Source organism: Lampetra fluviatilis, chromosome 6 (genome assembly GCF_964198595.1).
Source record: "Lampetra fluviatilis chromosome 6, kcLamFluv1.1, whole genome shotgun sequence".
Classification (NCBI taxonomy): domain Eukaryota; kingdom Metazoa; phylum Chordata; class Hyperoartia; order Petromyzontiformes; family Petromyzontidae; genus Lampetra; species Lampetra fluviatilis.
The window spans coordinates 3,327,930-3,340,864 of NC_136280.1; the positions used below are offsets into that span (position 1 = coordinate 3,327,930).

General features: G+C 50.3%; 1 protein-coding gene across 1 annotated transcript; it reads left to right on the plus strand.

Moving 5' to 3' along the window:
* Positions 1-1,811: 1,811 nt before the first annotated feature.
* Positions 1,812-12,935, plus strand: LOC144932896 (galactosylceramide sulfotransferase-like). The gene is made up of 2 exons (XM_078857284.1): positions 1,812-1,945; positions 11,426-12,935. The coding sequence occupies exons 1-2, from the start codon at positions 1,812-1,814 to the stop codon at positions 12,933-12,935; spliced, it is 1,644 nt and encodes a 547-aa protein (XP_078713410.1).

Consider the following 12,935-nt stretch of genomic DNA (forward strand, 5'->3'; position numbering starts at 1 on the left):
CTCGAGTTGAACAAGGTTATCAGAACTTGGGGGAAATAGTGCGGAGGGCCACGTGAAGTGTCGATGGCTCGCTGACAGGAGGTCACGGGACAGACCCAGGTAATATGCGCACAAAGATTCCCCGCATAACCTTAACAGACTGTTGGGGCGGGTGGTGTTAGTGAGCACGCATCAAGACCAGAACAGCTCACGAGAGGGTGGGGTTGCCGGCCGCCTTTGTCTCCCCAGGGGCGATGCTTTGCTCGGGGAGGCTCAGGACTGGCTCAGATCAAGGTCACTGGCCGTGAAAATCGTCACTCGGGTCGCCGGGTTTGTAGAGCAGCGCGCAAACCGCTAGACTACCGCTCCCCAAATATGCATACGTATACAAAAACAAATATCCACCGTGTAGCCTTAACAGCCTTTTGGGGCAAGTGCTGTTAGCGAGCACCTCTGCAGGCCAAATACCAACATCTCAGGCCAAATACACCCCTGCTCCGTATTGCCTTAAAATAGACTGCAGGGGCAATGGGTGTTCGCGAGCACCTATGAAGGGCCAAAGACACCCCTATATATTCTAGATTTGAAGCTTTCGTGACTGCAAGGATTCATACTCTTAGGTTTTTTCGGTAAAGTCACGTAGGTAAAATTAATGATTTTGTTTATATTATCATTTTTATTATTTATTTGTATTTTTACCTACGTGACTTTACCGAAAAAACCTAAGAGTACACCCCGTATAGCCTTAAAATAGACTGAAGGGGGCACGTGTTGTGAGCGAGCACATTGAAGCCCGCACACAAACACACGCGTCGAGACCAACCCCAACCACCTCTCTCACTTCAATCCCTGCCCACCCCCGCCCAGAGAGATGGAGGAGGAGGAGGAAGGTCGAGGAGGAGGAGGTGGTGACTGTTACTGACGCAGCAGCAGCAGCCACCAACATGCCTGGCGAGGCTGCTCGCTCCGTCCACCCACGCGTGTTTTGGGGCACCTCGTCTCTCCCTACCCGTGTGTAGCCGGCCGCACCATTGTGACCGAGTTCTTGTTGTTCGGGTGTTGGTGGAACAAGGTGCTTGCCGTTAGCGAGCGCCTATTAAGGCCGCCTGCTATAGGGTGTACGAGAGAGGGGGGTGCTAGGGGTAGCAGTATAGAGAGCAATTCCGAAAACACGCGTGCACACTTTAACACGTAGGCTTTCGCGACCAATATTGTTCATAATCAACGATTTTTGTGTTATGCACACATAACACAATTTCACACACACATTCACAGTTACACACGCGCACACTTTGACCCACCTAATTTCACACACGTACACGCGATCGCACGTAATTTCATCACCACAAAAGTTGCATACTTTCACGAACAACGGCACACACATCATTTTCCACGTTTTTCTAGGAGTCAATTTAACAATCATTGTAACACACACACACACTCACATACAAGTGTACACACGCAGTTCGCACGCACGCCACGCCGCGCGCGCAGTCACACAGACAAAGATCACCCGTGTAGCCTTAACAGGTGCTGTTGTTAGTCCTTAGCGAACCACCTATTAAGGTACGGCCACGGAGGTTAATTGTTGGTGTGGCCGGTACCACGGCTGGCCGAAACCCGCACACAAAAAAACAAAGATCCCCCGTATAGCCTTAACAGCCTGTTGGGGAAAAGCGCTGTTAGCGAACATAAAAACGGGCCAACTCACACAGGCACACGTACACACACACACCCACGCAGCCCACATGCAATCTTCCCGTGCTAATATAACCGAATACTCGGGACGCACACAGACACACGCACACGGAGGAGGGCAGTGAGTGGCAGGGATGTGGGGCTATCGTTTGATTAGGGGCTCCGTACACAGGTGGCTGCTGGTCGGAGCCGTTGTCGGTACCCTCGGCTACCTGTACAGCAGCAGCGGCAGCAGGGACAGAGGACTGGAGAATCACACAGATACCAGGTGAGTGCCGTGTGCGTGTGTGCGCGGTATGTGAAGATCGGCCTCTGTGCAGGAGGAGGAGGAGGATGGTGCGGGACGCTACTTGGCAATTGGAGGCTGTCGCCCTCCAACAAAAGCGGAGGAGGGCAGAGGAGCGACGCTCACAACAACGAGCGGAGTGCCGGGCGGATAAAGCGCATTGTAGGGAGCTCGTGTGGTGGTGCATCCGCCAGTCATCTCAGTCGGTCGACCCATGGCACCTCGGTCTGCCCCGTGACCTCCTGCCATCAGCGAGCCTTCCACACTTCGCGTGGCCTCAATGTGCACCTAGCCTGGTACAAGCCCCGTGTTGACGTCAGCACCACTTAGTGGCGAACGGCAGCTGTGATGTGGGGAGCGGTGGCGCTACGAACCGGACCACCGAGTTCGATACCCGGCCACTACCAATAACAGTGGCAGCGAATATTTGAACTGGTCCTGGGGCCTCCCGTAGGTCGACTCAGCCTTACATGGGCACTTGTTGCGGTACTGTGTGCATGCATCGGCATTGGGGAGACAAAGGCGGCCTCCCCGCCCGCTCGTAAGCGCCGTGCCGGCCTTCATAGGTGGCTATAGGGCTGAACGATTTGGGGAAAATATCTAACTGCGATTTTTCTAACAAATATTTGCGATTTGATTTGCAATTACATTTTTAAAAGTCAGGCTTCAGTTCAATATTCACCGTGTAATAGATTTAAAACACGTGATGGAGCATTAGCACATGATACCATAAAAATATGAACTGCTCTATATATTCTAATGCAAGGATGAGCACTTAAAAGATATGAATTGCTTCCAACATGTATTTATTAAAATGTTTTAATTGAAATAGAACAATGAAACATAGAACAATTGTTAAGTTAAATAAAGAAAGTTTTAATAATAAAAAAGAAAACTCCAATAGGACAAATCGACAAAATATCGCAGCCTTTGCGATTTGCTAATCGCATTGTTTCAAATAGCGATTTCGATTTGAAATCGATTAATCGTTCAGCCCGATAGGTGGTGCTACTCGCAGTCTGTTAAGGGCGATGCATGATACACGGGTGGGGGGTTGGGGGTACCGGTGTCTTTATGCATGTTATACATCCATGGCATGCGTTGTTTAGGTATTAATAGTACTCATGAAGAATGGTCATTTAGTGCATGTGGTATTGGTACTGTCTAAAGCACAGCAAGTTGGTACAGTAGGGGGCACAGGTGGTGCATCAGCCAGTCATCTAGTTCATCTCGGTCAGTCGACCCGTGGCACCTGCTGGGTCTGCCCCGTGACCTCCTGCCAGCGGGCGTTCGACACTTCACGTGACCTCAAGGTGCACATGGCCTGGCACAAGCGTCGTGGTGACGTCACCGCCACTTAGTGGCGAATGGCGGTTGTTATTGTTGTCTACAGAGTTCGGTAGTCGTCTCAGAGTAGAGGAGGGTGGGTGATATTGCTGCTGTTGCTGCTTGCTGCTATGGTGTCTCATTTCAAATTGAATAATTTTGAAAGACAATTTTTGGAATATTTTTTTACTTCTTTTAAAGTGTTCAATTGTACGAACGTGAACCATGGCGTATAATGGCGTCACTGGATCTTGAACCTTCAAAACTTGTCAGCAGTTGACACGAGGGTGCCCGTTTCTGAAATGTCTGCCTCTGTTCCATCCAGCAGTGTAAATGGGTACACCACCACCACAGTTAAGGGCCCAACGGTGGCGAGATGTTAACTACCTCGTCCTTGTATACAGGAGGACGTAGGTTCGATCCTGAACCCTGACGCCAATCCCTCTACATTTAGAAACATGTGTTAAGAGTACTTGACCTGCCGTATATTTCCACATTAAAACATCATAAAATACACTCAGTCACTTCCTGCATACATATAAAAAAAAAGCATTGTAACCCATCACAATCCAGTACAAGAATCTAAGATTGCATATTTTTACTCATCAAAAATTGTAAAACATTTTAATGAAAAAGGTTGAACAAAAAAAATCGTGGCAACGCATGCTTGTGATTATGCCGAGGGATATAACGACAAACAACCTCTCTCTATGTCTAAATCACGTGACTTCTGTGTGACCAACCCCTGTGAAAACAGACGCCGTTCCATGTGGGAACGTTGAGGCCTTTATATTTTAACCTCTTCCTCCCCTCCCGGCTTTCCTGGCCCTTTGGGTCTCGTTTTTTTTTAACCCCATTCCTTTTCCACTTATTTTCCGTTTTTTTGCGATTTTATCTCTTTCCTTTCCCATTATTTTTATGTTTTCGTACATATTGTATCCTTGACTCTACTCCCCTTGCCGTGGTGGTGTGCCACAGGTAAAACGCCGCTGGCGGTGTAGGTCAATCAGTTTCAAAGACATTGCACATATTACCAGAGCACTTTGTTTGCATATTTTTTTCACAAGTGTGTGTTTAGCGCAGAATGGTCCCTCGCGAAAATGACTCTAAGTGGCATTTAAACATCTTAACACAACTGCTGTTTTATTAGCCAGATGGGGTAAACTCTCTTCTTATTTACATAGTTTTTTAACACTGGCCAAAAGGTCCCGTAGACCAGGGGTCCCCAACCGCCTGGCCGTGGACCGGTGACTGGTCCGTGGCCTGTTAGGAACCAAGCCGCACAGCAGGAGGTGAGTGGTCTCAGTCACAGTTTTGGTTCGCCCACAAGCAGCTAACCCCTAGCCAACATGAGTCAAAAACAAACGTCGCTGGAGATCTTCTTTGAAAAGGGGGAAAGACCCAATGATGACCCCCCCCCCCCCCACTGGTCCGTGAAAAAATTTGTCTTCCAAGAAACCGGTCCCCAACCTTTTTGGCAGACAACAAAAACAAGAATGCGCAAGTTACAGACTTCACGTGGACTGTTAATAAAAGTAGCTGGGCTTGCATTGCTGTTGTGACATGCGGAACCCACCCATACTGGACATCTCTGATAAAGTGTTTTTTTTATAGCTCATCGGATTTTCCTCCTCCCAGTACAAATAATGATTCCGAGTCTGATTCTGCGTTATGCACGGCTTGAAGGAAGTGATGGCCGGTGGCTGCGACTAAAAGTGGCGAGCCAAGGGGGGAACAACCGTGGAGATGGAACGGTGAAATCATTGATCCTCGTGCTCGGTTGGATCGAATACATCGCAGCGACGTGCGGCGGGAAGGGGGGGGGTGTGACTCCTTGAAGAGGCCTTCATCTAGCAGTGGATTGATCATGGCTGCTGGTGATGGTGAATAATACAAACGCAAATTCTTTATTTTCTATTATTTACGTAAAGTATTTATTGAACGTTGATTTTAAAAAGATGGTTAATTTCGTGTATGGCGCACTCAGATTCCTGGATGAATTGCGCCTTATAAATGTCAATTATTATTATTATTTTTAAAAATGTAAGGCGAGCGTTATTAGTTCATAGCGTGAGTATGTTCATTAGCTCTGGGCCGTATAACGCTTAGAATATTTACTAAAAAATGCATTTATATAAGGGCCACAACCAAAGATCCCTCACACCATCAAATGTAACGTCACTCCAACGGGTCACCGCAGCATCTCACAAAGCACGGTTGGATACGCCGTCAATGACTTCTAAATTCCTTTCACCCAAAAAAGTCCTCTGGCCCTTTACAAAAAAGTTAGACCGACCCCCACGACGATAGAAAACCATAACCCGCTGAGATACACAATAAAGAAAGCTGAAGAAATAAAATAAACCCGCCCCCCCGCTCAGGTTTTATCGTTTTTTATTGTCACCTTATCTCTCCGATGTGGATTTTGAGTCGTACCGGGCATTGTTGTAAAAACTTACAGTGAATCGACAAGAACCGACAGGTCTCCTAGATGAAGTGGGTAGTTCCATCAGCATCCCCTTGGGGCCTCGAGGGAATCGTCCACTCGCACCCCAGAGTCATTCAGACGGCTGCTTGAGTCTGAATGACGCTGTCTTTCCGACAGACCTGTTCTCCACCTGAGGACGGCTGCTTGCGTTGTGGCCGAAACGTCGTGAGAATTATTTTATTATGTTTTATTTTTATTATTGTATTACTTCCCTTCTACGTGACTTTACCGAAAGAACCAAGAAGATGGCCACGTTCTGTTTACGTGCCTACCCTTACTAGTTGGCTGTGCCGGGTGGTGGCGGGTTTCAACGACACATTTACGCGATCTAACCCAAAAACACCTCTATTATGCAAAATCTGCCTCGACACTTTGTCGACAGCAAACGCAGAGAAGCGCGGCTTTCGCAGCTCAACGTGCAAGGAACGTGGGGGGGACGACGACGACGACGCGCAACTTGGATTGCAACGGTGGCCCCACGCCACCGTCTCTCGTTCTCGCCGGTGACGTGGCGAGCGAGTTGCACGGGCCGAAGAGAGCGGAGTGGAGCAAATCGACTGTCGTGCTGTTCTTTCTACGCCCTCGTCCTTGCTCCGCCAACGTCGCAACGACCCGCCGGGGCCTGGTGTCCAGTCGTCCAACATCGGGGGTTAATTAAAAAAAATCTTGTAGATCCGCACATATCAGTGCTGTCGTGGGAGGCTATTCGACGGAGGACATCCGTCCCTTGAGTTCGCGTTCATTTTATGGCAGCACGTGTTTTAACGCGAATTATTTTATGACCTTTATAAAATAAAAAAAATAAACCAAAGGCCACGCATTTACGATGCTTTTTGCTGCGTTTTAAACGTTTTACACGTTTTATACATTAAACGAGTTTGCGATTCTTGTACGCTCATTATCTAAAAAAAGAATGTTGTTGGAAAAGTGAAACTTAAAGATTGGATTAAATAACAGGGTACTCTACAATCTTGATTTGAAGCTTTCATGACTGCAGCAATCCATAATCGCTGGTTCTTTCGGTAAAGTCACGTAGGTAGAAAATTTAATAAAACAAATCACGACGTTTCGATCGCAACACAAGCGGCCTGATCAGGCCTGACGACGACTGTTTGTGTTGCGATTGAAACGTCGCGATTTGTTTTATTTTATTTCTAACTACGTGACTTTACCGAAAGAACCAAAGAGTATGGGTACTCTACACCCCAATGTCTTTCTTTAAAACGTTTTTGTTTGTTAACCAGCCGTACCAAAAACTATTTATCCGATACGACCGACCGCTTGTGGGAACCGACTCAACGACGTGGCCCAGAGGGGAGGAGGGGGTCAGGTAGCAGGATGGGGTCGCTTCTTGCAGAAATTCGTGGTGGCGCGTTCCACAAACGAGAATTATAACCAGAAAATTCGCGGTGAGTTTCAACCGTCCCGTGGACGTCATTCGGAAAAGAGAGAGCGGGCCAACTGTGGCGGAGTCATGGTGCAGATTTAAAAAGAAAATCGGATGACTCGCACATTACTCGATTGGGGTAATAAACCACGCAGCAGCAGCAGCAGCAAAATCAACTCCCCCACTCGCACTACAACCACGCTAAAACGACTATAAATTCTACCCGCCTGTGAAACACAGCGGCTTCGTGACAGCCTTGCACTATAAGAATGGCAAGAACGCCAAATGTACCAATGATGGTGACGGTAATGTGGTGACGAGTCATATTAATTTGTATAACAAAAAATATGGTTTTGTGTGGTGGGATAATTTGTCAATAAATAGATATATTTACCAAGATGACATACTTTCGTTTTACCGTCAAACAAACACTCGAAATAAATAAATAATTAGAGTAACTGCCTATAGCACAGACTCTAAAACATATTTATTTTTACGTCAATATTTCACCTGAACAAACACACTGAGATGGAACATGTAGTTTGCAAGGGTGTCCAGGGTGTTAGCTGACACACACAGCAAACACGAATGACACGTGTACACCAACATTGTAAACATGCTTACTGAGGCTAAGGTGTTAAGTGTACTACTTTAGAAGTAGAGTCTAGAGAACTATTCGTAATGTGTAACAATTACGCCACCTTTGTGTATCCAGGAGAGCCTCAGTGAGTCCCAAGCCTCTTCCTCAAGAGGGCCCTCAAAGTTAATTCACCACGTCCCCTAAATTCATGGACAAAAACTGTGTAAATTTGTATTCCTGTTTGGGAATGGGATACGTTTTTTTGTAAAAAAAATTAAGGGCCTGCGCATCTGGAGGCCGCATGCGACTCTTTCAGGATTGCTCTGTGGCGTTATTCACGTTGCATTGGCGGCTCTTGAAATATTGAGCTGATGAGCGAATTCGAGCAAAACATTTCTACTCTATGGGTTTTTCGGTAAAGTCACGTAGTTAATTTTTTAAAATTAAAATAAATGAAAAAAACAACTAAATTAAATTACGACGTTTCGGAGGCAACACAAGCTTCCGTTTTCAGGTCCCAGTAATTTTGCTGTGACGGTTCCATCTGAAGACGGAAGCTTGTGTTGCCTCCGAAACGTCGTTATTTAATTTATATGTTTTTTCATTTATTTTTTTTAACTACGTGACTTTACCGAAAGGACCAAAGAGTATGGATCCTTGCAGTCACGAAAACTTCAAATCTAGAATTATCCGATGTTTGGCTCCCAGCCACGGCTAACATCAGTATCGGAAACTGGTCTTGAGCGCCATTCGCTAATCCACACCGGCCAGTGTGATAAAGTACGATCAAACCATGTCCACGACGTCGTGTGATGGAGGGGCCTTCAAAGTCCTTGCTGTTGTTTTTATCCTTCCCCCGCACCTCCGCTTGGCACGGCTGGCTACGTGCAGTGCGAAAGAAGTTCAGCGTACGCACAAAGTCAAGTTTATTTTGTTTGACCAGCTGGCGAGAACGCACGGGATCGGGATGAGTCTCATTTGCAAGAGTGGCCTGGGTTACCAGTAGCATGACGAAAGCCGACCTAATAAAATAAAGTACAGCAGTTAAGCAAATATAAATCAGCACAAAGCCAACAGCGCCGTCACGGGAGGAAAATCGAAAATATTGCAAAAAGCGTAACTCGATGTCAGATGCTTGTTGAACTCATCATTTGCGCAATGACAAAATTAAGTGACAGAAGCATGGCACGTCATTAGGATGATGAATATGTAAGCAGAGAAGGATGTTCATGATTAATGTTTTTGGGTTAGACGGCGTGAAGTATAAATGTGTCGTAACCCTCCACCACCCGACGCAGCGAGTAAGGAGTTTGTCGCGTCAACAAAACGCGCCAATTAGTTGCGACTTCAGCTCCACGGTGTGCTGCAGAGTAAATCCACAAACGCGTGGATTTCATATTGGTCGCGAAAGCCGACGCGTTCGAAGAAAATGATGTACGTCAAATGCAAATTGCACTTCATACAACAGGGCACTAAGTGAATACATTCTGATAATTGGTTCTTTACCCTTCTATCTGGCAACAAAACTGACACCTTTTTACAAGGAGTCATGTTTGCATAGACTATGCAAACATGACTCCTTGTAAAAAGGTGTCAGATAGAAGGGTAAAGAACCAATTATCATATTTTTACTGGCAAATGAGGTTCCCATTGAATACATTCTGTTGACATTTTACTCCAATGAATGAGCGACTTTCTCTTATCGGCGGGTGACTTTTTGCGGGGAAGAGTCGTGGCGGGGGTGGTGGTGGTGGGGTGTAGCAGCCACCTCCTCCACGACATCTTAGGGGCCGTCCATAAATGACGTCACGCGATTTTGGACGATTTTTGACTCCCCCCCCCCCCGCTTCGTCACACGGCGTCACAAAAAGTCAGACCCCCCCTCAAATATGGTAGTATATGATGGGTTTGTTTAATCTAAGAAAGCTGAATGAGGAGTGTCAGCGTCTTTGGCCAATTCCGTATTGTAAAATAAAAAGGTGAACGGTGGCAGCCCTGCAATTGCTTAAACTAAAGACTATGTTTAATGTTACCAGGTAAGGCCCCACTCAGCTATATACCGATGTTTAAGAAGCGACCGGGCCACAAATGATAGCTCAACCAAGTGGCTTATCGTGTGGCAATGTATAGCAGCAGCCAAATACACTGAACGCGTTATGTTGATTCTACCTACACTGCCTAATATACCAACCTACAACTCTGTCCCTCATTCACATGCCTTCCTAGCTACGCCGCTACCTACCTCCCTACCTACCTATCTCCCTGCCTACCTCCCTCAACCACCTACCTGCCTTAACTACCTGCCTCACTGCCTCCCTCCCTCACTACTTCCCATCACTCCCTCACGACCTCAATCCCTCACCACCTATCTCCCTGCCTACATCCCTCACTACCCACCTCCCTACCCTACCCGTCTACCCGTCTCCCTGCTGCCTCCCTACACTTTTCCCAGAGGTAACACGGCAACCGTTCCACGTTTTCCCCGTGATGTTGACCGAGCGATTTGCGCCGATAGCGGGAGGAGGCCCGGCGTGTGAGTGGAGGTGCGCGTGCGTAAGTGTGTCTACACACGTGCACACACGTGCACGTGCATGTGTGTGGGGAGCGGCGGTGCAGCGGTTAGCACGCCGCGCCACAAACCCGGCAGACCCGAGTTCGATTCCCGCTCAAGGCCGACGCCGACGACGATTATTTGAGCCGGTCCTGGGCCTCCCCCAGGTCGCCTCGGCCTCAAATGAGTACCTGGTGATGGTGTGTAGTAAACATCGCCACTCGGGAGACTAAGGCGGCCGGGCGTGGTGCTGGCCACCCACCTCCCTTGTGTGCCACAGTGCCGGCCTTCATCGGTGCTCGCGATCTGCCAGTTGCGGGCGAGTTCGCTCCACCGGCCGAGCCGCGGTGTCTTTGGGACCTTTTTTCCAGCATCAAAATGAAGCCAGAAAAATAATTAGATTTTCCTTCATCTGGCAATAAAACTGACGCCTATCGCAAGGCGTCATCACGATCCCTTGTGAGCGGTGTTTTAAAATGATGGACCCGATTTGAAATCACTTTATCTCTGCAACCACGAACCGCCCATGAATGAAACTCTTACCACTTGAAAGGGCGGGGCATAGAGAGGGCGGGGCATAGAGAGGGCGGGGCATAGAGAGGGCGGGGCATAGAGAGGGCGTGGCATAGCGTTTCAAATGATTACCGCTGGATGCCTCTCCCAGCGCACAAACAGCCCCTAGCCTCAGTCATTCGCAAAACACACTGCCTCAACGTTGGATAGGTCGCACGGGACCCCAAGACTTGGCGCGACACTCTTGGCCCCCAAGATCCCCAGACATCACCACACCCTGTGACTTTTTCTTGTGGGGATACGTCAAAGACCGTGGTGTTTTTGTGCCACCATTAGCGACTAATCTGGATGAACTCAAAAACAGAATCACGGCAGCGGTGACTTCAGTGGAAGAAGACACTTTGAGAGGCGTTTGGGACGAATTCAACTATCGTCCCGATGTTGTCCGTACAGGAGGTGGAGGGCACATAGAGCATTTATAAAATGGCTAGTAAAACTTGATAACTCATTAAACCGTTTGTAACTTTTTGTGTAATTGTAACATGTTGCCATCGTGAAATATACTGTTTTAAAACACCCTGGTATAACCGTGGCCGCGCGCGCGTTCACGTTCGCAGGACGGCACCGCCTGTCTCGTGCTCGGCGCAGCCGGCCGCGGGAGGGCCGCACGGCGGCACGAGTCGGCGTCCCCCTCTCGACGGAGGGCGGCAGCAGCAGCGGCATCAAGACGGCGGATCCCGCGGGTCGTGCGCGCCGCGGGACGGCATCGTGTTCCTGAAGACGCACAAGACGGCGAGCAGCACCGTGCTCAACATCCTCTTCCGCCTGGGCGAGAAGCGCCGCCTGCGCTTCGCCTTTCCCAACGGCAAGAACGACTTCGACTATCCCTCGCCGTTCTCCCGCTACCGCGTGGCGGGCTACTCGCCGGGCCGCTGCTACGACGTCGTTTGCAGCCACATGCGCTTCAGCCGTGCCGAGCTGGCGCCCCTGCTGCCGCCCGACGCCGCCTTCTTCACCATCATGCGCGACCCGGCGCGCGTCTTCGAGTCGTCGTTCCACTACTACCGCGCCGTCGTGCCCAGCTCGTGGAGGGTCCGGGGCGACGACCCCTTGCGGGAGTTCCTGCGCGATCCCCGTGGCTACTACGACCCGGCGAGCGTCAACTCGCACTACCTCAAGAACCTGCAGGCCTTCGACATGGGCTTCGACAACAACGCGGTGCTGTCGCGGGACGACGGCGGTGGCGGTGGCGGCGCGGTTGGCGATCGGCAGGAGGAGGAGGAGGACATTGTCCGGCGCATGATCCGGGAGGCAGAGGACACCTTCTCGCTCGTCATGATCTCGGAGCACTTTGACGAGTCGCTTGTTCTGCTCAAGGAGCTGCTGTGCCTGGACGAAGAGGACATCACCTACTTCAGGCTCAACGCGCGCTCCACGTCCACGGCGAGCCGAGGAGAGGGAGGAGGAGGTGGTGGCGCTGCTGGTGGTGGTGGAGGCGGTGCCAGCGGAGGTGCTTCTCGCGGAACCGGTGGAAGACACACTCCTGGCGCTGGAGGAAGTCGCACCGGCGAAGGCGACGGGGGACGTGGGACCGAAGCGGATACCGGAGGCGACGATGGGAGAAGCGACGGCCTTGGCCGTAACCCCGGAGGAAATGACGGCGCTGATGAAGCCGCTGGAGCCTCGGCGGCGGCGGCGACGGCGGACGCGCCGCGCATGGACCCGGACACGTACCGCCGCGCACGCCGCTGGAACCGCCTCGACTCGCTCCTCTACGAGCACTTCAACCGCAGCCTGTGGCGCGAGGTGGCGCGCTTCGGCGAGGGGCGAATGCGCGCCGCCGTGGCGTCGCTGCGCCGACGCAACGCTGCGCTTGCGCTCGAGTGCACCGAGGAAGGGGGTGCCGTCGACGCGTCGGCGGTGCGCGACCCGGCCCTCAGGCCGTGGAGGCCGATCGGCTCGCAGCCCATCATGGGCTACAACCTGAGGCGCGGCATCCCGCGGGGCGCGACGCGGCGGGCGTGCCGCCGCATGCTCACGCCCGAGCTGCAGTACATGAGCGAGCTGGGGGCCAACCTGTGGATCACCAAGCTGTGGGTGCGGCTCACGCAGCTGCTGCAGTGGTGA